At 40.1% G+C, this 27,116-nt stretch overlaps 2 protein-coding genes across 2 annotated transcripts in view; one reads left to right on the forward strand and one right to left on the reverse strand.

Moving 5' to 3' along the window:
* The window catches only part of EEA1 (early endosome antigen 1), a 235,835-nt gene that overhangs the window by 35,140 nt on the left and 173,579 nt on the right, over window positions 1-27,116 (reverse strand). The gene's annotated exons all lie outside the window — the stretch shown is intronic.
* The window catches only part of PLEKHG7 (pleckstrin homology and RhoGEF domain containing G7), a 115,495-nt gene continuing 104,805 nt past the window's right edge, over window positions 16,427-27,116 (forward strand). Inside the window, exon 1 of the mRNA XM_036401170.1 lies at window positions 16,427-16,556. Within this exon, the coding sequence (XP_036257063.1) occupies window positions 16,427-16,556 (130 nt within the window). The remainder of the gene's footprint in view (window positions 16,557-27,116) is intronic.

Below are 27,116 nucleotides of genomic sequence, written 5' to 3' on the forward strand. Positions count from 1 at the left end.
AATTTCTGGGCCAGTCCTGAAGATCTTGTGCTAGATCTCATCCAACAGCGAGTTTTAGCTTTTATATTATATGTTTAAAAATGAGAAGGTATAAAATATTAAAAAGTGATAAAAAGATTCAGTGGATCTTAACAAAAATACATTAAACAAAGCATCAATCTTTAGGAGAAATATAAACCATGAAACAACTTGCCTATGGTTATAAAACAAAAGTTAGGTGTAGAACATTCTGCTAGATTGAACTGGCTTGCATGGAGTGAAACTGAGGGGCAGAAGATTTGGTGTTGTAGCTGTGATAGCAGGGATGAAAGAGAGAGAAGGACACAGAGAAGGGCAGCATGGAAGAGCAGAGCTGCTGCTTTAGGATGCACCAAATAATTTCAGCCACATTGCCTCTGATGGCATGTTAGGGGTGCCAGTCCAAGAACATCTCTCTGCTCCTCTTGACTCTGGTCCCCCTTGCCATGCCTCTCTCATTTCTGGGCCATTGCAGCCTCCTAACCCAACAAGAAGGGAGAGCTGTTCTCTACAGGTTACAGAGTGAGACAGTGCAAGGGCAGAGTAAAACCAGCATGTCCCATGGAGGAGGGGGCACAGTGAGGCCCAGGATGCAGGAGGATGACTGCAGGCCAAGCTGCTCAGCACAGCAGCATGTGGGACCAGGGGTCTCAATCCAGCAAACTGCCTGCTACTTTCACCATTTCTCTCTCTCCAGTCTGTCAGCTGGAGAGATCACTGAATACTGGGTCTTTTTGGAGCTCTCTGGCAGAGCTGAGCTCTTCTTGGGCTGCACAGTGACTTCATAAACCTCCATCTGATAGAACACCCCAGAGCCTCAACCAGAAGTAGTTGGAGCTATGGATGGAAAGAAAATGGCTGGAAAATGTGATTTCAATCACCTGGCAAGGTCATGTTTGAGGAACATGACCTGTCTGTCATCTCTATTTTCCTGGAGGAAAATAAGGTTTGCTTTTTCCCTTGAGGAAACTGCCCCTTTCACTTTTGCAGGGAGGGCAGTTCCTGTGGATGAATGCTGCTGCAGGGGCCGTGCTGTCTCTGCCCTCAGTGGGGCCACCGTGGTGCGCAGCTGTCCCTGGCCATGCCCCTGCTGCTCTGCACCTGCTGCCCAGCCCTGGCTCCCTCACTGCAGGGAGGAGATTGTGTAGGAGGAAATGGGAGAAGAGGGGAATGAGGAGAAGTATGAAAGCATGCCTGCCTCAGTTTTAACCTGGTACAGAAGGTTAAACGCAGGGGTAGAAATTTGTTTTGGATCCAGCTATACAGACCTAGGCCAAAAGTGATGGTGAGACTCCCACATTGATAGACAGGGTGCCTCTTGAACTGTTCTCTGCCTCTCTTCACAGCTTCAGCACCTGATGATGTCAGGCCTTGACCCCTTTCATTTGAAATTGTTTACAGGGAGAAATCATATTTGGACAGTATTTATATTTCTGTAAACTACCTCAGCAACTGGCAATAGTGGCCATGGGATGTGACCAATGAACCCACAAATAAATACTCCCTTGGGCAAATGTTACAAAACTCTGGGTTATGGCACTGTAGAGGCAACCTTATTGAATACAAAAAATGTTAAAGGTGACTTAGAAAGCTTGCAGTTCTGGAACATCTGAGCTTGTAGTTATTTGTCACATAAACTATGAATAGGGACAGATGAACTGAAAGTCCTTTTGTTTCCTTTTCTTTTATATATAGCTTTTTCCACTGGAAGAATACACTTTGGGCTCCTAATCACTTCTCCAATATCAAAGAGTGTCAGTTTTATTTAGCAAAGTGATACATATTTCAGCAACAAGACTTTTTGGACATATTTACATTTTATTTTTCTGTTTAGCAGGGTGGGTTTTTTAATCCCAAGGGTTTCTTGATGGATGAAGATATTTTTATTTGGAGACTAGTACTGATTGTCTGGATAAAAACCAACTAGCTCTGCTGGAATGCATTTTTAGACTTATCTCTTTTTTTGTTTGTTAACAGCTCTTATGTGTTGTACTGATTCTGCTGTGCACTGAATCCTGTAGACAAAGACCACACTGCTATGCCACTGAAGAGCTGTATCATAACATGAACATGCAAGGAAGGGATTGATTACAGCTTCAGAGGAAGTGATTGTTTTGACATTTCCTAGGTTCTCATTTCCTCTGTTTGCAATCTTTAATAAGTTCCCTGTTAACAGAGCTGGCTTAATACAATTTCATAAATTTTTCTTTTCTGATCAATTAAAAGAAGGAATAAACTGTACTGTATACAATAATCTCCTCTTCTCAATGCATACTGCCTTCAGAGATACACTCATATTTTTCAACCCTAAAAACAGAGTCCTCCATCACTTCATCTAGAGGACTAAGGGTGTCCCTGGGTATCCTGGCCTCAGGGTGAACTCTGCCTTTCCCTTCCTTCTGTGCACATCCTTGACAGATGACAGGCAGAGCTTCCTTCACATCTTTAACTGTGGCAACCAGTGCTTTAGACTGGATCTCTGGGTGAATATATTACAACCTCTGATGAAATCTTCCCCTTTTTTTCTGCCTGACTGATGTGGCAGGGCCAGCTGTGCTTGCCACAAATCAGAAATTTTCCTTTCGCCATCCCAGCCAGCAGCAGACTAGCACATGGAGAAAATATGAGAATTGGAGCCACTCCTCCGCCGCAGCAAAAACTCCCCAGACTCACAGACCCTCCTCCCTGGCCTCCACATGCAGCACTGACTTGCTGGGACCTACCCTGCTCACAAGCCAGATGGGATAGGCACACTCTCTCAACAGAAATCCCACCAACTAATCAAACCCCTGCTTCCACCAGTGACCTGGGAATCTGCTGCATCTCCCCACATCACAGACCCTTTGTCCCTTTCAGAAAACACTGCCCGTAGATGTGACCACAGGCTGCAGATTTAAACTCAGTTTCTTACAGGGAAACTCATTAATAATTCTGACTCAGGCCACAGTGAGCAGGAACAAAAAAATGTGCAAGCTCAGTACTCCTCTTCATTTTGTAATTTCTCACTCCCCTTGGGGCAGCACAGTTGTGGACACACTGTTGTGTTTTGATCACCTGTACTGTATGAAGCTGCTGCCTCCCAAGCTCTACCTTTATCTCACTTACTTCAGACTTTCTAAACTACAGTGATAAATGTTTCAGTTTGATCCTTAGCCTTAGCAAATAGCCTATGAAGCTCTGCTTGGCACCTAGAATTAACATTCTCCCAGTCAATTGCTTGACCATTGTTTAACTTTTTGACGTTAAACCCAAAGATGCCTTATCTCTGTGCCATTGTCTCACTTCCTCCTTGACAGTACTTGCAGTTCTCTTTGGTTCAAGATAATCTTGGCAGGCACAATTACATCCCAAAAGTGAAATGAGGCATACCATCCAAGCCACCTTCAGGAAACTGGATCAAGTTCCATGTTCAGTCAGCAAACAGGCCAAGATGCTTTTGGAGGCCTGCTGAAGGGTAATTGGTCCATCTTATTGAGGCATGTCTGAAGAACAGCATTCACCAAATCATATGTGCCCTGGTAGGAAAGTGGCAAATACCTTATTTAGCTGCCTACTTCACTTCTGCAGAGGGACACTGAAAGTGCAGAGAAGGATGTGCTACTTACCCCTTACACCCTTGCCAGTGTTTAGTTTCATGAACACCATGAAAAAGCAATTTTTTCCACACCTCTGCATAAAGAGATTTTCATTTCTTCTTTTCATCTGAGCCACCATGAAGCCAGACAGGCAGGAGTCCTGCAGCCAGCTGAAAAATACACAAAAGTGATTTTAGTTTTATGCTAGTAACTATTCATCATACAAAGACATGGCCTGCCACCGCTTCCTAAGGTGAGGTTTGTTATGCTGCTGAGCACACCTTGTCTCATTCAGGCTTCCTCTGGGGTCTTAGGAAGGCTTTGCGTGCCCATCCATATTTACAGAATCGCAGAATCACAGAATAATGAGGTTGGAAGAGATCTCTAAGATCATCAAGTCCAACCTATGCCCTAACACCTCAACTACTCTATCGCACCAAGTGCATATCCAGTCTTTTTTTAAACACATCCAGAGATGGTGATTCTACCACCTCCCTGAGAAGAGCATTCCAGTACTTTATTATTCTTTCAGTGAAAAACTTTTTGCTAATATCCAACCTATACCTTCCCTGACATAGCTTGAGACTGTGTCCTCTGGTTCTGTCACTTGCTGCCCAAGCAAGTGGAAGAGACCCCACCTGTCTACAACCTCCCTTCAGGGAGTTGTAGAGAGCAATAAGGTCACTTCTAAGCCTCCTCTTCTCCAGGCTAAACAACCCCAGCTCCTTCAAATGTTTCTCATAGGGCTTGTGTTCCAAGCCCCTCACCAGCCTTGTTGCCCTCCTCTGGACACCAGGATCACAGCAGAGCACATGCAGGAAGATGACTTCCATTTCACAGCACATGGGGAGAGGCACAATGAAGTACCAAAGGAAAGAGGCAGACACCTGGCAGTGGGCTGCCTACAGGGATAGGCAGTCCAGTGGAGCAGGCAGGCTGGATTACTGTCTAGACCCTGGCTGGGCTGCAGGTCACCATGAATACAAAATTCAGACAGACAGCATCACACCAGTGTAACCCATAAAACATTGCAGATATCTTCACTGTCCTATGCATTTGGCAGAAAAAGGGAAGTTATTGTCTCAAACTATAGGAACAGACTGCTACAGACAATGCTGAATCTTTTCAGCTGGGTTTCTGAGGGGCAGAAAAATTATTTTCATAAGATGGTCTGTTTCTAGTTGTCTTCCTTAGGCTGTCAGCCTTTGGCTTCCAGGCAGCTGTTGCTTCTGTTGCTTTTCCTTTGGTGGTAGTTTTTAACCCAGTTATTTAAAATGTTTATGTGCACTTTTTTTGCACAGGATACTAACATTTCTCTGAAGAACATAAGTATGAGACAAGAAACAGTGATTTCTAGCAGCTCATAGCTCTGCTAAACTTCTCTGGAGTTGCACAGGAGCAAGAAAAGACACATCTCTAGCCCAAGGCCCTCTCCCTTCTGAATTCAAAGCCTGTCATAAACATTAAAAGCATTAAAACTTTTTCTAATGAAAAGGTGAGTCTTCATAACTTAGAGTATAAGGCAATATGTGTGTATATATATATATATATATATATATATATATATATATTACCACATATGCTCAGAGGTTATCAACGTTCCCTGTGAAGCTTCAGATTTATAAAATTTATTACCTAAGTGAATTCAACAAAAGTTTAGCAGGAAAGCAAGGAGTTACTAATTGATCAGTAGTATTTTAGGAGCTAAATGGACTCCAAAAAAAGTCAGAGATCACTACAGTAGCGCAAGCAGACCTAAAAATAAACCATTAGGTCACAAATACAAAATTGTTGAGAGTCAATAGCCTGAGGTAGGCAGCAGGATGCAGAACACCAACCACTGCACATGAAACACACTAATAGCTGCAGAGAAGCTGTCCAATAAAATAGACCAGTGACTCAGGGTCCAGCAGATTTAATCTGACACCATTCCAGGGATATCAGCATATGACTTCAAACACTGCATTAAGAGATAGAAAGCTTAATGGCTGCTTTCTACTTTAGCACAATGCCTGGTGATAATATTCCTGAATTTAGAACTCATAAAATATCTGTCGCCTCCAGCAGCAATATCTCAGTGCTTTACTGAGATCAAATCCTTTACTGAAGTGTGTCAAATAGGTCAGAGGCAGATGACAGTACATGAGAAGGGGCACTGCCTCCATTAAAGTATTCATAAGAAACAGAATATATAAGGCCAGAAGAGATATATGGAAGCACAGATATTCATGACTCTAAAAGACATTTTCAAGCCTCCTAAACCTCTGGTCATATATTCTGTCCAATACTTTCAGAAACTAAAGTGAAAACCAGACTAGCAAACATAGGTAGATGAGGAAAGCTGAATAAATCTACCAAGCATATATGAGAAAATGGAATGCCACTGATTTGGACCTACTACCTTTGTTCAGTGAAATGTTCAGGCAGTGAAGAGGCCCCCACTGGCCAGCTCCTGGAAACTTGCTCTTTTGAACAGGACCTTGTCCTAGTAGAGTAAGCAATCTCATTTCACATCCAGATCTCTTTTACTTTCAGGTGATGGTGCTATGCAGCAGCAAACAAGCAATTCAAGTAACACTACTCCTTAATCTTGGACACCAAACCTTTCTGTAAAAAATGTTAACCTTTGGAGCCTGAGCTCCAGCTAGAAATTAATTCTGCTTTACTGCCCATCTTTGTATGAAAACTACTAATGATTTGAATACTTACAACAGTAATGTCCTTTGAAGTTCCGTACTTAAAGGCATTAAGTTATGAAAAATGATTACCCTGAAAACATGAGAACAATGGACCTTACTTATTCATTATGTATGTTTTGTCTAATAACTATGGGAGATAAACCTCACCCAGCTGTGTTTGACTGAGATCAAATGTAATAAAAAACTGATTATAAATACTGAATTGCTATAGAAGAATCTGAGCCGAAGTTCTCCTTGCATGAATAAACTGAAATCAAGACTACACTTTGCACTACACTTGTAGAATTTGGAAGTAGAAAGTTGAGAGACCCATGAAGATTAATCTGTTATAATTCAACAATCTTTTATACTTTTAAACAAGGCTCTACAAAACAAGGTCACAAAGGACATTCCTCATTGTTCATTAAAGCTGCTATTTCCTTGTATATGGCACTGCAGGGTGGAGTACAACTATTTTCTGCAAACCAACTGAGCAAGCTATCAGAATACAATAAAATTCAAATGTGTATTCTTATCAGATCCTTCCCTAAGAGCAAAATATTTTCATTTTTACTTCATTATGTTAGATAATTTAATTCCAAGGGAAAAGTTTTACTACTCAGTATTCACTATGGATTTTGTCTCTGGGTAGTCAGCTATTCTGCCATTTTTATACTGTATTCCATATCGAAGTGCTGGCATATGCAGCCAGTTTTTTGTTCCACCCTGAACTACATGTGAAATGATGCCAGCTGACCACTAGGTGAGCAGGCCATTCTAGATTTAGGGCTATGTTATAGGCTACAGCAACAATAGGTTTAGGCCAAAGGAAAACAGGAGATTTCTTAGGGTAGCAACCTTCCTTCTTTTTCCTCTCCAGCCAGAAGGCTGACTGCTCTGGAAATTCTCACTGGCACTCTCCAGCCTGCTGCTCCTGAGGGACAGATGGAAGTAGAGTCCACTTACACCAGATCATTGGTTTCCTTTTCCTCCCTGGACACATCCCAAGCCCAGACCACTGGAAATATGTAGACACATTCCAGCTATTTTCAGGTCTCTGCTGTAGCTTCCCTAGACCAGCTCCCTTCACCTCTGCTGGTTCTCCCAGTTCTTGTTCCACTAACTGCCCTCTCAGCCTGAGCTGGTCACCCCAGACACAGGAAGAAGGAAAGAGCAAAATTCATTCCAATCTGCTGAGAAAATTTAGGATATCCTTAGCTAGACTGACCCCAGGTGATATGGTCTGTAAATGCAATCTGGACATTTTCTACCCCAACAGTCACATGAATTCTGTAAACACAGAAAATTCTGAATGCAGTTATTTGGACCTACACCTATTACACAATATAAACTGAATTAATTTAATTATCATGCTCTTAAGTACAGAGATGCTTCAGCATATATTTCCCACTTCAACATGCCATGAGTGCTGGCAGCACAGAAGCAGCAGTTAGTGGGTTATGACCTTACTCATTAAGGTCTGTGGGCCAGGGCAGGTGACTCCAGGGAGGCATCGAGTGAGATATGTCTTATTTGAAAGAAGGTATGGAAAATAATTACATAGATTCATGAAACGTCCAAGAAACCAGTTTATTCCTCTTCTGTATTACTTTTATGAAAAAAAATAGTGATAGAAAGATTTAAGACATTCTTCAGTCCCTTTGTCTAAATTTTTCCTACGGTTTAATATTTAGTAACTTGTCCTACTTCATTCTACATCTTCTTGCATCTTAAGCAATGAAGTTGCTACCACTTCCCTTAGAGAAATATTCCATAACTTGCAATTTCACACTTGTCAGGAAATTTTCTCACACCAGCTTGCATGCTTCCTGTATTAATTTTTTCCAGTTCTGCTATCAATATCCTCATCTACTACTTTTAGCAAGAGCAGCAATGAAAATTGTTGTTACTAACCTTGTACAATTCCAATAGCTGTGGGATGCCCCCAGTACTGGTGCAAACTAACAAAGATCCCTGCCCTAAAGAAGTAAAGCACATGAATAAAACATATTATGGCAATCTCATGAGAATTCATTACACATTAAACATTTCCTCTCTTTTCAGCGACACATAGATGCAGCCAATGTTTGCATTTTGAAGTGCAGAAGAAGTGGGCCTTTTGGGTTTGACTAGAACTGGTGGGCCTACAACACTGTGTAAAGTGTGAAAACTTAACTGAGAAAATCACTTTGCCAAAACACAACATGGCTGTTAATTGTAAGACAACAGTTGCAGCTGGACTTTGGTGAATACAGCACCGTCCACAACACCCATAAAAGGTAAGGCATTTCAAATGGTCAAAACTGAGCAAGATATTTCCATGAGGTTTACTGTGTTTCAGTTCTGAATTTTAAAAAAAGAGAATTTTGAATTTTCTTTAAAGATAATGTTATAGAAAACTTGTCACATGTAATTGGAACATTTGCTAAAGCCATAACCTTTTGTTCTCTCATAATATCTGTTTGTTTCCTTGCTGTAATGTTATGATTCATAATGTTATGCACTGGTTTTAAAGTATTATTTTAATTTTTAAAAAATCTAAATTACTCCATTTTTTATTCTGTTTTGTACAAGTATGGACATGTCTTAATCCAAGATTTTGCTGTCATTGTAACAGCATTTCCCTACAGGAGAATATTCTATTGGAAAATTTTCAAGTATGATTTTTTAATGCATAAGCCATTCTTCTTTATGCAATTAACATATTAAGATTAACAAGAGTAGAGAATTTTGTTGTTTTCCTGAAGTAGAAATTTTACTTAAATTGCCCATTGCTCAGGTGTATGATTCAGCACCTAGAACTGAATCAGGTAATTTTTTACATAATTTGCACAGTTTGCCAATAACTTGGGTGTGAACAACTAAAGAAATCCATTAACTCCCTTTAAGTGCTGGAGTCATTAATTCTTATGGGTGTGTACTCACCAAATATATGAGATGAAAAATCATGATTCCTTAAGTAATATTTTTTATATAGCTTGCTTTTGACCATACTTTCCATTGTGTGATTTAATCTTAAAAATTTGTACAATGTGATGTGGTTCAGAACTCAAAAAATAAATTCTTAAACAAAATACTGAATGGTGCTGCCTTATCTGCTGTTCTTAATTGTTCAAAGCAAAACAATTGAACAGTTTGGGACAGAATCCAGAACCTGATCACAGAAATTTAGTGGCCAGTTGTTCTATATGGAGATCCTCAAAGAATCTTTACTATATTTTTGCATTAAACATTTACAAGGTTAGGTTTGGGGAATTTGCTAATCAAGCTTATACTGATAGTCTCTTTTTTTTTTTGGTCCACATATATATGGTGTTTTGAAAGAGGGCTGTGGAACTACACCAAAGGGTAGCTACTTATCTAACCTGCATCTAGAGGAGTGGCAGAGGCAAATGTTGAAGTGGAACCATTAGGGCTCGACAAAGGGACATGGTTGTCACAAGGATGTGATACTATCCTCACATTAAACATTCCCAGCCATGGGAAAAAATCCTGTCAGTTCAGTCCAGCTTTGATCACTGCCTTTCTACCGAGGGCCTGCCCCAGCACTGCATGCCGAGTACAAGCCTGACTGGGCTGCATCAAAGAGATCCTAATGTGGGATGTGCCTGCCTGTGCTGGGTTAAAATCACCTTCTGAATTACCTTACCCTAAGAACATTCATTGGAAATGGTATGATTACAGGAAAAGTTGCTTCAGGAGTACTGGCTTGCCTGGGGTTTCCTAAGGGCAGATTTTTAAGATGAAACTGTAAAACCATATAAGGTTATTGAGCAGTAAAAGATTATGGAAATCTACACCCTCAAAAATAAACCAGTTTCAAAATACCTTACTAGTTCTTTTATTCAAGACATAATAGATAGGAGTCCTTTTATAGATCTTTTTCTCTGGGCAGCACATGCTTTGTAAACTTTCAGCTGGACTAGATTAGTGGGAATAGAAATGAAGAACAAATCCTTGTCTCTGAGTAAGCAGAATCATCACATATATTTAATTCCAAACACCTGATTCCCTCTAAGTCAGACCTTAAAGCATGAAGGATCAATAGTCCATTCATTACTGATTTTTGCTAGTAATACTGCAAAACAGACAGCTTTCTTGTTGTTTAATATATCATATCAATATATATCTCTGAGATATACCAGAGACTTTAAGTGAAGATTTTGGATTTTTTTATGCCCTTCTACCTCATGACACTAAAATGTGAGAGCATGGTATCCACAGAGTATCCACAAAAAAAAGAACTGCAGTATCAAATAGACACCAGCAGGTTTGCAGCCAAAAATTACAATGAAAAGACAGAATGTTAAATTTCAAAATATTGTGGAAAACAAAAATCAATAACCGTAACATCAGAAAAAGGAGGGTAAATACACTGAAATCAGGGTAAAACCAGAGCCACAAGTAAGAATGTAAGAGGAAATAATTAAATTGTATAAGTGTATTTTTGCTAGAATTGTGTGTGTTTTAAATTATGTAAGTGTGTTTTTGCTAGAATGTGCTAGAAAGTAAACTGTGGGTACTGGAGAAAATGTTGAGCCAGGTATTAATTGAACAATTCAGAAAGAAGTTTGGAACATTCATGGGAAATGAAATGTATCAAAGAGGTAAAAAGAAAACTGTAAACACATCCAAGAAATCAATAAGAGAGATCAAAATCTCACAAAGAAATATGGGAGTGATAACACTTCAGGCCAGGAGAAAGTGATGTGGTATAAAGATGACCTGAGAAGAGGACACTAAACACAGAGTCACATTATCCCAAACCCATGAAGGCTCCAATGCACTGAGTCCAAGACCTCTCTAGACATATGACACAAAGCAAAACTGAATTGCTGGCACACAACACTCACAAAGCTGAGGAAAACATCATCCCAGTGCAGAAATCTGTCTTTGAGGTTAAATTTCTCCTTAGCTCTGTATGCAGAAAATGACAAGATTGCTCCAGTTCCAGTCTTTAATTTCTTTGTGGATATCCAGAACAATATCAGAAATGGTGGCTGACTCAGACAAACTCTCAGTTGAGTGTGATATTCTAATTTTAAATATTCTGTTATTCATTCTGTAATCACATCATGAGATCACACATGAAATCTTGTTTATCACAATTTTATTACACTGGGAATTCTGGATCTGTGGCTTCATAGTGTGAAATTCATTCATCTGTATTAGATTGCCTGAAATGCTCTATATATGAAATGCTCTATAGACTCCTCCTCGACCAGGGAGAAAAATAAGCAGTCCTAAAGAATCATTCATGTTATCTACTTCAGACATCTCTAGAAGAGACAAAACACATCCCACATGTGTCAGCAATGCTCCATTAACTGCAAACAGGGCTACAGGTGAGTACCTCAGAGGGAGATTCCTGTGATGCAGGTGTCTCTCTCTTTGAATGGAAGTGCCAGCACTATGTGAATTAAGTGAATTTTCTAACAAGCAATTCATTACAAGAAAAGTAAATGTGAATTGCCTGTAGGTAACCTGGGGGTCAATCAGATTTGATTTCAATTGGAAGGGGAGCACAATTTAATTGAATTTATTGACTAACAGAGAGCCAAAAAGGCTGTTTCTAAGTCCAGGATTGTTTATCAAGTTGAAACCAAGTATGAAAATATTTTTCTTCAGATATGATCACTTTTTTTCACAGAGATAAGAAACAATTAGAATTGGAAAAAGGAGGTAAAACTGCTGGGACAGAAATCCTGGCCCAAGCAGTACCACACAGACAATAAGGGTATATGCAGCCAAAGCCAGGCAGGTGGTGAGGGGTCTCCTTAGCCAGAAACTAACCAGAATCCATCATAAATATCATGGCCATTTCCAACTTAATATTCAGTTTGCATTAATCTGTGTGTCATCCTGGAGATGTTATTTCACTCTCTTGAATGCCCTCCCCCTGCTTGCCGGGCATCAAAATCCAGAATAGGAGGTTTGCAGGACTGAACCAGATCCTTTCCAGAGTAGAGTAACTATTAGAGAGTCTGCATAGTTACTGTTTCTGCCAAAATTAATAAAACTACTAGTCTGGGTGTCTAACAAAAGGTACATCACAGTTTGATGCAATGGTACATCATACTGGAAGTTTCAGATCCCTGCAGGAGGTAGTGGTACCTAACAACAAGACAATTTCTAACCCACATGCAATGACCTGTGTGATGAGCTTCATCTAAAAAAAAATAAAAAGGTTTAGAAGCATGCTTCAAAGAAATTTGGAAAGCAGCAGTGAAATATTTTGTATGATCATATCTGTGATGAGCAAAGTCCATGTTTTAATCCTCTCCTCCCTCTTTCCACTCTCCTGCTAAAAGGGAAAAAAAAAAGGAAGCAAAGAAGAGAGAAGGGGAAAAAAGACCTAATGCCAGAAAATCTTTTTGAAGTATTTCTTCTCTTGATTAAGAGTTCTCAGTTTGGCAAGACCTAAATCAAGATACATCAAAGAGGGTTCAAAATAAAGAGCAGCTGAATGAAAATGTATGAGATGACAGAAAGAATAAACAATAATAAGTGTGCATATGTTTAAGTCATCTGAAAGTGATTGCAACAATGTGTTAAATGTCCAGAAATACATATTAAAATAGCATCATGGTTCCCTAAGGGGAAAAGATCTGCTTAAATCTTAAATAAATATTGTTTAGACTAAACCTGCATCCATTCTTCCCTTTGTGTTATGACTTCAGGAGCTTTCCCATCCTCTCTGTTTGGTTATGTATAATGGGAAAACCACTACTGTTCTTGCTCAAATTTTCTGTGGTGTCAGTGGGTTTCTGGAGGTAAATATACTGGCAACATAGCCAAAACAGGAACCTCTCCACCAGTTATAACTCATATGGAGGAGATGAAGAAGCAAGGGATTATACATGTCTCCTGTTTTCTGGCATTTGTTTTCCTCCAGTTGAAAAGCAGGCTTTTTTTGATAAAAGTTTGGAGAATGTGATTAAATGTTTGAGGGAAATTATTCACAATTCGCTGTGTGATGCTTGGGGGTTGAAGGGAAGACCAATGGAAACAGATGTAAAAGGGAGGACAAAACTCAGGAAGTTAATAGGCAGCAGAAAGCACTATGAGAATAATAACATGATGGCATCAGTTTTGGTTTCCATTTTCAAATTCTCCACATTCTGGTACCTATGGAAATAATCTAACAACAAGACATTGCTAACAAAGTTACCACGTATTTTAACTAGGAATATCTCACCTTCAAAATAACCATGTGTCCTATGTTCCACTTAATTTCTTTCAGATGAAAAACCTTGAAAATTAATTTTAAAAGAATGCAACTCTGGTAAAACTATTCTTGATGGATGTTATTAAGATAGATGGCTCTCTTTAGTACTGTGACTTTGCACTACTTGTGCTTCCATTGTGGCACTGTAAACACTTTTGAACAGCACCACCATAGCTGAATTTTAGCAAGGCGACAGAATAATGGCTTTCTCTCTGTTGAATTTTTTCAAGCATTCAAACTCTAGGAACTGTTGCAGTAAATGGTTAGCAGGTAGCTAAGTTGAGATTAGTTTTTAGCTCTGGTATTATCTAACAGGCTATCATTATCAGTCACTAATGCCTTTAATGAAATGGATAAAAGGTCCAGGATATCACTCATGTGGCTCTTCTAAAATGCCCTGAGGTTTTCTGGTTTGGTTTGGTTTTGTTTTATCTCTGAGTGTGACAAAATGTGGTAGACAGGAGGGCACCACAGAATACTTCTTAATCATTTCACATATGTTGAACACAGGGTGTTTAAAAGATAAGGCTGTGGAAATCAATGCATGTATAGATGCTTTTGTCTTACCCTGTGCCAGAAAGTGTAGCACACTTACTAATGCTGCAACTCTACACAGACAGCCAAGTGCAAGTTATTTGAATTCACACTGCTACAGTTTATAAGGAAGTATACTGGATATATTTGAAAACATGAAGTGTGAATTTTGAAATGAGTGCCAATTTTGCTTTCTGAACCCAAGTAAGCAACAGGGAGCTCTAAGTGTGGAATACAGCACTGTCTGTACTGGTGCATGATGCTTCACAATGTACCCAGCTAAAATATACTCTCCTTGTTTACTCACAAGCAATGAGAAGTCCACAAAGCAATGGGGGGGATTCTGTAGGCTGGATGAAACAAGGTCATATCTTATGTTCTCTCTCCTCTTACTTTCTGATACTTCTTACCTAGCAATATTTATAAAATAGAGGTGGCATCAGGCATCTGTTGTCTCCAGTTATAAGCCATCTCTTCTGCTTACCTTATACTGCTAGATGACCTTTAGTCATCTCCAGTCTGAGGCAAAAACATCAGTGGCCTGAGATCAGTTGAAGTAAGGAGTCCTGATCCCTACCCAACCACCTAATCCCTTCTCTCATCTTTCTGCACATCCACTGGAGACAAACCTAATGATGTTGGGATCTGCTTTTAATTGTCTATTGTTAGTACAGATTAGGCTGCCTACTACAATGTGAAGGTGCTCCTGTTGAGTAGCCCTGTAGATAGCCAAGCACATATCTCAGCAAACCAGGAATGCAGCCAAAGGAAGAAGCATCTTCCCAGAGCAGGCAAATAACCTAATAGCCAAATAACTGCAACTCAGAGCAGCAAAAGCTCCTAAAAGAGTCTATCCAACCCTAACTGGAACACATTGGCACTTGTTCTTTTCTTAGTCTACTACTCATCTGCCGATTCCGCAAAGTCCTAATTCTACTTGTCATGTTTACAGGTGTGCTCTTGGCCCTCTCAGCTTTACAAAGCTCCTTTTGCAGCTTCTCCTCCATACTGCCTTTCCTTTCTCCCTGCCTTGCAATGAAGCCAGAAACTACTAGGAGTGTCCCAACACCTCTTGGATCAGTGTTCCGATAATTTTTGCCCTTCCTGATACTGCCAACACAATGGGGATGTATCTTTCTCTACCTGGTCAGTTCGAAGCTTATCTGAGAGAAAATACTTAGAAAATGTAGTTTCTTGTTTAAAAAACTCATCACAATATTTAGGAAAAGAGAATCCTGCTGCCTCTTTTCTGCCAGAGCCTGATGTTTACCGATTTTCTGTTTGCCCTAAGCACATCTGACTTATGGATGCATTCTCTTCAGTTACATCCTCCATTGCCCTTCTCCTTGCCTTCTCCCCACCCAGTGCCATCTCTTGTCGTCAGTGTCTTCAGGAGTTGCTTCTCACTAATTTATCAACCTTCTCAACCAAACCTCAGCTTCTCTGATACTGATGAAGCCAAACCTAAAAGTCTGTCCAACCCCATTGCAGCACAGAGATCCCATCCTCCTTTTGTGGTCATTCTGGTGTTACACCCCTGTCTTGCTCCACCAGCCAACACTCTCCCCATGAGGGACATGGCTGCAGAGGAGCATGACTGCAGAGGAGCATGACTGCAGAGGAACATGGCTGCAGAGGAACATGGCTGCAGAGGAGCATGGCTGCAGAGGAGCATGGCTGCAGAGGAACACGGCTGCAGAGGAGCATGGCTGCAGAGGAGCATGGCTGCAGAGGAACATGGCTCAGAGGAACATGACTGCAGAGGAACATGGCTGCAGAGGAACATGGCTGCAGAGGAGCATGACTGCAGAGGAACATGGCTGCAGAGGAACATGGCTGCAGAGGAGCATGGCTGCAGAGGAGCATGGCTGCAGAGGAACATGGCTCAGAGGAACATGGCTCAGAGGAACATGGCGCAGAGGAGCATGGCTGTAGAGGAACATGGCTGCAGAGGAACACGGCTGCAGAGGAGCACGGCACAGAGGAACATGGCGCAGAGGAACATGGCTGTAGAGGAACATGGCGCAGAGGAACATGGCTGTAGAGGAACATGGCTGCAGAGGAGCATGGCTGTAGAGGAACACGGCTGCAGAGGAGCATGGCTGCAGAGGAGCATGGCTGCAGAGGAACATGGCTCAGAGGAACATGGCTCAGAGGAACATGGCGCAGAGGAGCATGGCTGTAGAGGAACATGGCTGCAGAGGAACACGGCTGCAGAGGAGCACGGCACAGAGGAACATGGCGCAGAGGAACATGGCTGTAGAGGAACATGGCGCAGAGGAACGTGGCTCAGAGGAACATGGCTGTAGAGGAACATGGCTGCAGAGGAACACGGCTGCAGAGGAGCACGGCACAGAGGAACATGGCGCAGAGGAACATGGCTGTAGAGGAACATGGCGCAGAGGAACATGGCTCAGAGGAACATGGCGCAGAGGAGCATGGCTGTAGAGGAACATGGCTCAGAGGAACGTGGCTCAGAGGAACATGGCTCAGACGAACACTCCTCTGAGACAGGACAGTCATGTACCCAGTTGAGTCACTCCAAGGACAGCAGCACAACCAACCTATTGTAGCTGTGCTGGGAATTTCACCAGCTCCAGCAAACACTTATCTGGTAAGACCTTCAGGGCACAGACTGCCTGCTCTGTTTGTCCTCTGCACAGAGGAGGCCTCAGGCCTTGTAGCATCAAAAGTAATTGGTATGGGTCATTCCTTTAGATACACCAGTGCAGGGCATTAAAAACACCTTTCTAGGTCTCTGAAAGTCTAAAGGGAGACAATTATTTAACAAAAGCCCTTCTTCTCTGGCTCAGCCTGTAAACACAATAACTTCCATATTATTCTGTTAAAGAAAAAGACTTCTACTCTTACATTTGTGAGCAGTTTTCTGCCTTCTGTGGGACTAATCACATTCATAAGGCTAAAATAGGTCTCTGAATGTCTCTTCAGCATCAATATCCATGACTTCTGATACATTAACATTTAAAGACTATATTAATATTCTCAGCACTGCAGGAAAATGCTAGGTCCTTCATATTTATATTAAATAGTTGTTTTCATTGGCTGAGTTTTAATGAATGAGTTAAAATACGAGGAGATAAATGGATGAATATTTTTTTTCTTTAAATCTGGAAAAGTATTTTAGAAACGTTCTCATATCATTATATTAATCCAAAAATGTATCTAGCAGGTTGTCAAAGGTGAACAATATTAATAAATATAAAGAAATCATGAAGAAGGTTAGATGTGTACAGCTGAGAATAGTTTTGGAAGAAAAAACAACTATTCAGGTTTGCATTCTGTCAGAAATAATTTTTTTTCAAAATAAGTTGTGCTTCTCACTGCCAAGAGACCAACATTATGTGTGAAGAGGACTCCATCAAGTACAGTGCTCACAGCTGTGAATACTGATGCTGGATGAATGCCGTACACATAGCTGTAGGTCTCACTGGACCCATCACGTTGTTCCCTATTTGTAATAGTAAATCAAATTCTCTGTCCAAAAAGAGTCACCACTTACTGCTAAATGGAGTCATATGATTGTTTCTTAGCCACGTGGTATTGACTTCTGTTCACTAAATGGCTGACCTACATTCAAGAGACATGCCTGAGAAAACCACTGCGCTTCCAATTCCACAATGAAAATCAACAAGAAAGCTTTTTAAGAACAGAATGTGAGAGAGCAAGCTTATTCATGAAAGATATGCAAGACACTTGAGATATTTTTGTCAAAGTGCTACACCAACACTGCCACATATTTCATTAAATTGTTGTAGGTATCAATTTTTTAGCTGTTGCCATCTTCTCCCTGTCTACAGAAATAGAGGGAGGGAATTGTCAGTTCTTCAATATTTTACATTCAGTTTTCTCTTATTGTGTAAGCAACTCACCAGCCTTCTTTCCCTGGGACTTCATGGCTTCTTTTTCTTCCCTTTCTAATAATTGACCCACAGGACAAATACTTCTATTTCCTAGGCTTCTCCCCTTGGCATCCTATTTATGTACCACAAGACTGTCTACACATCACCAGCTCTGTACAGATTAGTTACAAGAGAGTGCTGGTCTTGGACTTGAAATGTTTTTAAAACAATTCCAGATAAAAAGCAATTTCTTAACTGAAATATACTTTCCTTTGTGCAATATATAGTTGACCACAAGCCGACCAGAATACTATTCAGCAATATATTATTGCAAGCATGCTTCACCTGGCACAGATTTTCAGCTTTAATACTGTCCATAATCTACAAATTAATATTTTCATACTCCTTTTTTAGTTCCCTGAATCTGTCAGCTCCACAGAAACACAGGCCTTACAAGCACCTATTCAGCCTCCCTTTTCAGCAGTGGCTTTAGTGGCTCAGTCGGAATCTCTTCCTGCTAACTTTGCAGGTAATATTTTCTGAGATCTTTCTTTATCATTCCTGGAATAGAAAAATGGTAAGTAGGATGCACAGCTTAAAACAGACCAAAAATCATCTTTTTTTTCTGCAAAATTAACCGCTAAGAAAATAATCTATAACCTCTCACTTCTTGAGAGCTCCTAGCTGTAACAAATTGGATAAGCTCATTAGGTTAATATCAGAAATATTATTTTGCTTTAAAACATCTGTGAATATATGAGGATGATAGAAGTGATCATTTAATGTTTTCTGACCAAGGAGGTTTTAAGAAGTTGTAATATCAATGTAAAACTGAAGTCTGTACCCTGGAACACCAGTTACAATGGAGCTCAAAGCATGTATTTGTTATATAGAGAAAACCAGGAGCCAGGAAATGTCAGGATGGAAGCTTGTTAAACATACATCTAGGTAAATATGCCTTTGGATAGTGTAATAAATTGAAAGTGGAATGTATTTTTTTAGTAAACATAGCATTCAGCTAGAATTTGAAATTTTCATTCTCAAAATATTGGTTTAAAATGCATCAAAAAATAACAATCAGAGTGCTAACCCGTGTGTGGGAAACAATTTGGGTACTTTGGCATCAATAGTTTTCTCCTGAACTACAAAAGATCTCTGAAATTGTGAAAAAAACCAACCCAAACAAAACCAAACAAACAAAAACATGCTTGTAGGGTAGCCTACAGAAGGAGGAAAACAGGGACTCCTGGAGAACTCTCAAATAATGGTGCTAAAATTCTTTAGGTGTTTGCTAATGGCTGATGGACAGAGAGACGGACAGAAAAGACCTGACTGAGGCACCAGACCCATTTTGCTACCCTTCTGCAGAATACTGTAAATCAGTTTTTCTGGTGCCCCCAGATTTAAATCTCAGACTGCTGTGATATATGTTTACTGAAATAACTGAAATAATTATTAAAATACAAACCAGAGCAGCTTAGAAATTCAGTAGGGCTATAGCAGCTGTGAACATGCAACACTCTTTTGTAAACCCATCATTTGGAATTTGCCATTGTATGCAACAGTTTCCCTCTGCCTTCTATTATTGTAGTGTTCTCTGTATTATTAACTCCCACTTTTTCTGATTCATATATTATTTCCTGAAAGAATTTTTTTTTTTTCTTTCCAAACATCTTTTTCAGTCAAAGTACTTTCTGCATCTGCTCCCCATCTCTAGCATTATAAAGGTGTCCCCTTGAAAGGCTCTTCTATCCCTCTTGAAATATCCTCCAAAGTGATGTGCTGTGAAATAAAACATTCCCAATGAAATTTCAAAACCATTGTCAATCTATCCAAATATAATGCTTTTTTCTGGTCTTTTGAGTTTGGGGTTTTTTTTTTTAGCATTGATGTCTGCATTCAAACTTGGACGTGTAAGCAGAAAAAAAAATGTTTAAAAACCACCTCCACCTCTTAGTTGTTTGTAAGAATAGTTTGTTTCCAAGAAGCAGATAAATGTGAATCTGCTCACTGTTTCACCTCTATTCACTAACCCAAGGCTCTGTCCCAGTTGTGTCCACAATTTAAGAAAGGCAAACTATATTGAACTGATATTTAAATTCACTTTCATATATATTTGTATATTTATTTCTATGTATTACAGGTAGAATGAGAAGGAAATTTAACAAGTAAATTAATCTGTATCTTGTTTCTGATAGTCTTAGAGAGTACTATGGGTGGGGTGCAATTTTAAATGCCTTGAATACTGAACTTTCAAGCCTCTTTCCTAAATTTCCATTCACAGTTCCACATTTTGAAGAACTCTGTCCCTTTCAAAAGCTTTCTTCTCCTAGGGAATTTCCTAGGAGAATTTGCATAATAAATTACACAGAAGTCCTGCAAAAAAGAAAAAATCCCTGGGTATTTCAGAAGGGTAAATGAATTTCAGAGAACTAAGAGGAGGGAGTTTCAGCTTGACATCTTGCAGATCACTTGTACTGAAAGGTGTAAATTTATAAGAAATTACAAGTGATTAATCTTCTTGTATATACTAATTTGCATTAACTTTAGGAGAAATATTAAAATCATTTATTTATACATACACAATAGGTACTTGCTGTGTATTTTACATTTGGATATAGTAGGAGGTAAAGCTGTAGCAGTATGTGAACTGTTGGATGGGGATTTCAGCAACGTGGTCTAGTGGAAGGTGTCCCTGACCACAGCAGGGGATTAGAACTAGATGATTGTTTAGGTCCCTTGCAACCGAAACCATCCTGTGATTCTATAATGTGTATTATATGTATACATAGAAACACTGAAAAATGTATTGTGCACTCTATTCAAAACATCTTCATACAGATTAGAGCTGCTGTTGCTATAATCTCAAAACCAAAATTTTTCATGATGTTTCATTTCCTTGAAATTTTATAAGCAGAAAAGCTTATAAGCAGAAAAGCTTATAAGCAAAAATTTGATAGATAATAGAAAATGAAAGTTATTTTGGTTTTCACTGTAAGATAGTTCCTGTCATAAAAAACTTTGTTAACCACCTTAAGTGCTACTAAAAATTTTAAATAGCCTTTATTGTAGACCATATGCTGGAAAAAGAATATAGACACATAAGAAATTCACTTCTTAATTGTACATCATCCTAATTCACCCATTTTCTGATAATTAGCAGCTGTTATCTGACAGACACCATTTCCTACACATGCTTTTGCTCAGGGTTAGTCTGAGAAAAGTTTGCTGAAGGCAGGACTATTTTTGGCCCAGCAACACTTGTGTTGCTATGTGCTCTCAGATTACTGGGCAGATAGGCACACAATGAAGTCAAACAGCTGATCTGTAAAACTGAGAACACTGTGTGGTTTCCTCCACTGGTGCTTGTTTGTGTATAAATATGCACAAACTATGGGTAAGGAAAGGTTATTTTTCTCTAGATAGGCTTGTCAGAGAAAAGACCCACATCCTGCATCCTGTTAAAACCCTCTGTTAAAATGCAGTCAGAACCCCTTAGCAAGTTCTGTGAAATCACTCCGTAGAGTTGTGCCTGTAACAGTTTGTACCTTCTGTCACACTGAGTAATTTAAAGTTGATCTTGGTTAAGATAGAAGGAGCATGTGGCAGTGCTTTGATTGTTGCTGTCACAGTAAAGCTGTGGCTGCAAATACAGTATCACTTTCAGTTCAGGTCAGATGGGGGATTCTTCTAAAGTCTTTGCTAAAAACTAGACACTACCTTCTGTGTAAGACTGGACTCAGTACTTTTCACCTGCCCTTTCCTTCCCTTGACCCATTGGACTGGCCACCTACTGAAATACAAGCCAAGCTGTCTCTGCAGGTTAGTTAGAATAAGCACCTAAATTTGAGCCCACACATTTTATTAACTAATGCAGTTAATAAAATTGGAAGATTGGTGTAGTTCAGCCCTAAGGCAGTGAAACACACCAATGAGCCTGATGGGCTCTTGCAGGGAAGCTGTGATGCTTAGGTGAGTTGGCCTACTCCATCAATATGGAGAACTGCAGCTTAGCACAGTAGGCAATATAAGAACCTTGATAAACAGCATACACAGAAAAGACAAAAGGAGGCCCTGTATTAAATATTGAGATAGGTTCATTTTCTCAACCCTATGCTTGCCTTATGATGCATTTGCTGGCTTAGTTATGCACCACTAATGCAGATAAAAGTTCTACATCCTGTCTCAGTTACAGCTACACTTACAGAAATAAATATTTGTGTCATTACCTAACACAGGGATCCTATAGAAGCAGGTGCCTCTGTTCTCCATGCTGCACTCCCCAAGGACACTTCTGCAGAGAAGGCAGGAAAGCCATGCATGTGGGGGACACAGCCTACAGTGCTCTTGCTCTAGAAGCAGAGCTGGAGGAGGCAATCAATTCTGGATTTCCTTGTTTGCCTTTTCCTGTTCTGCTGGGATTTTTGTGATAGCATAGGGCACAAATAAGATGATTTTGCACTCCACTAGGTAGCTTTTTGTAGTGTGCAAGGGAAGTTGTATGAAGACATGTCAGAAGGGCATCCAAGGTACACAAGACTCCAAGCCCAGCAAGGTCTCTCCTACTGCACGTGAGGGGGTGACCCATTAGTGTCCACCTTTCTCCCTTAGAAACCCTCCCAGCAGGAGCCTGCAGGGCACTAACATTGTCACTGAACAGCAGCTTTGTTGCTCAGTGCTTCGCTCCCCATCCACCATGCCATAGCCTCATGTGACAATAGAGATGTCCTCTCCAGTCACAGGGATGGGGAAGCATGGAAATCTGCTCCACTCTTCTGGTAATGGCAGATTGTTCATGAAAATGACATATTGTGTCATTTACAAAACTCCATTAGAGGAATGAAAAGAGCTGTGACCCCACTTTCTCCATAACTCCTTTAGGATATGTAGTTTGACCATGTATGCATTCCTCCTCTGGATTAAACCACCCTATTTTGTAAATGCTGTAATTTGCTTTGAGTTTGGTGATGGAATTTAAGACCTGTTTTTAAACAATGTGACTAAAATATGGATATATGATGATAAACTTTGGTCCTGCTGCAATACAGTGTTTCACTGTTTCTTCCCGCAGATAAATGAGGTCAAATAAAATCAGAGAAAGACGATAAGTTTCAGGTTCTTTCTTCAAATGAATCTAATCCAAGCCATGATATATGACTTAATTCAGTGAAGCTCTTCATGTTATAAACTGGATTGACCCTAGCAGGAGAGTCCCCCACAGATATCTTTTGCTGAAGATAAATAGGTGTTGCTGAGGGAAGAAGGTACTGGTCTTCATTTCAGAGGCATATTCCTTGGGTTTGGGTGGTGTTGAGATGTATTAGTTCTCTGAATTGGACATAACTTGCATACCAGTTAAAACAAGATTGGCAATGTTATAATTTTATTGAGGGTGTGAAAGGGAAAATCCCAGCTTTTAAATTCTTCATTATTCAAACATGTCTCTTGGGCCTATTATAAAATAATCTTAGTTCAGACTTGGAACAGGAGGGGAAATCCCTGAGAAGACAGAAAAGGAGAACCTGACATTTACTTAGGACTCTGCAACTGGGCTATTTCTCAGGAAAATGCTATTCAAGCTGGAGAACCTCAGGGTTCAGCACCAGTTGCAGAAGACTACCAAGGACAGTTGTGTGGTCTATACCTGTCTGCAAGTCCCTAACTTCAGGAATCTTTTGGAAACTTGCTGATTAACCCTTGAAGCTTCCTCTTTTCTTTTCCTCTCCCCATCCTTTCCAGACCTTTAAATCCTTTCTAGTGCTGTTTGTAGAAGCTAACAACTGAAGACAGCAAGTCCACTCTAGAAAGCCACTTTTCCTTTCTACAATGTTAAACAAGACCAGTGGGAGAAAGCAATTATAGGGGACCTGCTCCTGCAGTACAAAAATATCAGTCAGTAGAGAAAATGAAAATATTATACAATAAAAAGCAGATCACCAAAAGCAGATGAGCCTAAGGGAGAAAAATAACACTTTGATCTAAAATACTTTTTAATGTCAGTCATATCCAATGTGATGGAAGAGTTTAGTTTCTCACCATCGTTTTATTATGTTCCAGTTAAAAGTATGCAAGTACAAGTCTATTCCAGTCCATGCTAAACAAAGATCACACCTACATTTAAAAAAGAAAAATCCTAAAGAAAAAGAGAGCTGTATATTTCATTTTAATGATTACACTTTGTATACACTTTTTGATTGGTTGGTGTCAGGGAAACAAGTGATGGGCTAGAAAAATTTCCATAATAATGTGAACCTCAGAAGTGCTGGAAATATAGAAAGAATTTTGATATTATGTACGAAATTCTGGATGACTTAGGGGACTTACCTAGTAAAAAAAGTGAGATTCTTAGCAGTAGAATCTGTGGGTTTGGTGTACAGCACAGTCACCAGCTACCCATAAACCAGCACTATCTGTTGACCATCATGAGGCAAATGAAGCTGCAAAGAGCAGTATGGAAAATGATGTTAGCTAGAACAGCATGGGGGAAATCAACCCACCTGGCTTTGAGAAGAGTTAGATTGTATGAAATGGATTACATGACATGATTGCCTGGAAGAGCAGGGGCTTGTGTTCCAAGAAACCTGGATCTGCTTCTGGGTATCAAAGTAAAAACAAGATTGAGAAGACAAGGGCTATTTAACTTATTGAAAATATACCTTGGAGCAAGATGTGAATTATAATGTTTGCAGTAGCCTGAAAGCTATTATTTCTTCAGCTTTTTTGTGGAATTGAGAAACAAGTACTCAGACAATCCTTTGTCTGTACACAGCAGCTTTGCTTCATTTTCAGTAATCACTGAGAATCTTTACTGACACTGAATTAAAAGGTTAAGGAACAGGGAGGAAAAAAAAATATTTGTGAGACAGGGTGGTAAAATGATGACCTCTAGGCCTGAAACTGTTCAGAATCAATGGGCATGGGCAAGGCAAATGCCACTCATTTATTGCAAAGCTGTGCACTTCCAAGCAAGATCTGGTGCTAAGCCCGTGCTGTCACAGCAGGTCTGTGTTATCTGCTGCAGGAGGGTGCTCCACTCTCCAGCCTAAGTGCTGCCTGGCAATACACAATCAAGTCTTGTGACAAATACTAGAAAAGGATATACCAATTACCTTAATGGAAAGAAAACTGTTTCCATACATGATTGAGTTTTCATGCTATTTGTATACAGGGCCTGGGCAGTGTGAAATGAGTCATGGGTAGCTTCTTTTTTAGAAAACTGTTGAATAAGTTATCAGACAGGCAGCTACTCTCAGGCCAATGTATTGGCCTGAACAAATAGGTAAACACAAAAAGAAAGAATGAAGGGATGAAGAGAGAGAGAGAAAGCAGTTGCTCACACAATACTGTCCTGCTTCCAGGCAAATAGACTTTCTAATGTCTTAAATTTCTTCCTCTAGTAACAGGCTGAGGGCTGTACTGAACTTTAAAGGCCCTCATTAGTTGCTAAGTTATGCTGAGACCAACCACAGTGCAGCTATTCAATAGAGATATTTCATTATTTTGTTGCTAGACTGCTTAACATCTCAGTACCAGAAACAAAAAGCCCCAAAGACCAAGCACAAATTAGAGCTGTTAATCTTTAGGACAGCTGATCTTTCTAAATATTCTGGGGCAGACATCTTTCTTCCTGCTACTAGTAGAGATTGGTTCTTAAAGAGTCCTTCTTGTATCAATGAGAACTGTACGATTGTTTCCTTTCAATAAGCTTTTTTTTCATAACTGTATCAACCTCAGCCACATGGAATTAGCTGGCACTTGTTCATTCTTGAGGATTTGCCTCTCCTAGCAAAGATATTCTTGCCCAGGATTACTGACTAGCCAGCTATGCAGCCATTCAGAAGCATGTAAGAGTCTGTGCAGGGAAAGGGGAGATTTGGGTACATTGAAGCGCCTGTGGGCACTTGGGAGGTTACATCCATTTAAAAGGATGACATCTGCAGCAAGAGGAGATCTTTTCTTCAGTAGTTTTGTTCAAGCTACCAAACAAAAATATTTTAAATTAAATATTATGACTCATGCTTGCACCATATCAAAAATGGTTTGGTTTTAATGCAGTCTGTCTCCCAATCCATGTATGCCTGTTCCAGAAAAAGAAGCAGCAAACATAAGGGAGATGATTATTTCCCTGTTCCACCATTTCCTGTCAGTCTTAATCAACATGAAAATTAAATTGTAACACAGCATAAATAAGGGAATATCAAAATATGGTCACTGAAAGTGGTAATTTTTTGTTTTCAAGCTTATTTGTGGCAAGAGAGGGGACAGAGTATGAAATTGACTTCTGATTGAATTTCACCATGAGGAAGTATGCAAGGCTATTAAAATAATGAAAAATGCCACATGCAATTCCCTCTGCACAATGAGTCTCAGCACTCCAACATGGAACGTGGCCACACAACTATTTCCCTGGGTAGATACTAGCTAAATGTATCTATCCACCAGCCTCATAATCAGTCTTTTCTGGTCCACAGCTGAGGGATCTGGTCTCATCTCACTTTGGCAAGAAACGAGAATCAGGGAAGTGAGAGAGACAGGAAAGCAATAAGTGATGAAATAGAGTTTATCTCATTGAAAAAATCAATTTGTAATAATTATATCCAGTAGTAAGCTTCTATTTTCCCTCTATGGTCTGTATTGGGACCAATCCTATTTAATATCTTTATCAACAACATAGACAATGGGATTGAACCTTCAGCAAGTTTGAAGATGACACCAAAGCTGAGTGGTGCAGTTGATTGACTGGAGGAAAAGCATGCCATCCAGAAGGACCTTGGCAGACTTGGGAAAAGGACCCATGCAAAACTCCTGAAGTTCAACAAAGCCAAGTACAAGGTCCTGCATGTGGGCTGGGGCAATCCCTGGTAGCAGTGGAGACTGGGAGCTGATGGATTGAGAGCATCCCTGCAGAGAAGGACTTGGGGCACCAGCAGATTAAATATTCAACATGAGATGCTGGGCTGCATCCAAAGTAATGTGGCTACAGTCTGTGTGAGGGGATTCTGCCCCTCGACTCTGGTCCCATAAAATCCTTTCTGTTGTACTGTATCCAGCTCTGGGGTTCCCAGGGTCAGAAAGATGTAGACCTGTTAGAAAGGGTCCAGAGAAGGGTCCTGCAAGTTTTCAGAGGGAAACATCTCTTCTATAAAGTAAAGCAGAGAGAACTGGGCTTGTTGATCCTAGAGAAGGGAAGGCTCTGAGGAGGCCTTATAGCAGCCTTCAACAC

Source organism: Molothrus ater, chromosome 5, assembly GCF_012460135.2.
Source record: "Molothrus ater isolate BHLD 08-10-18 breed brown headed cowbird chromosome 5, BPBGC_Mater_1.1, whole genome shotgun sequence".
Classification (NCBI taxonomy): domain Eukaryota; kingdom Metazoa; phylum Chordata; class Aves; order Passeriformes; family Icteridae; genus Molothrus; species Molothrus ater.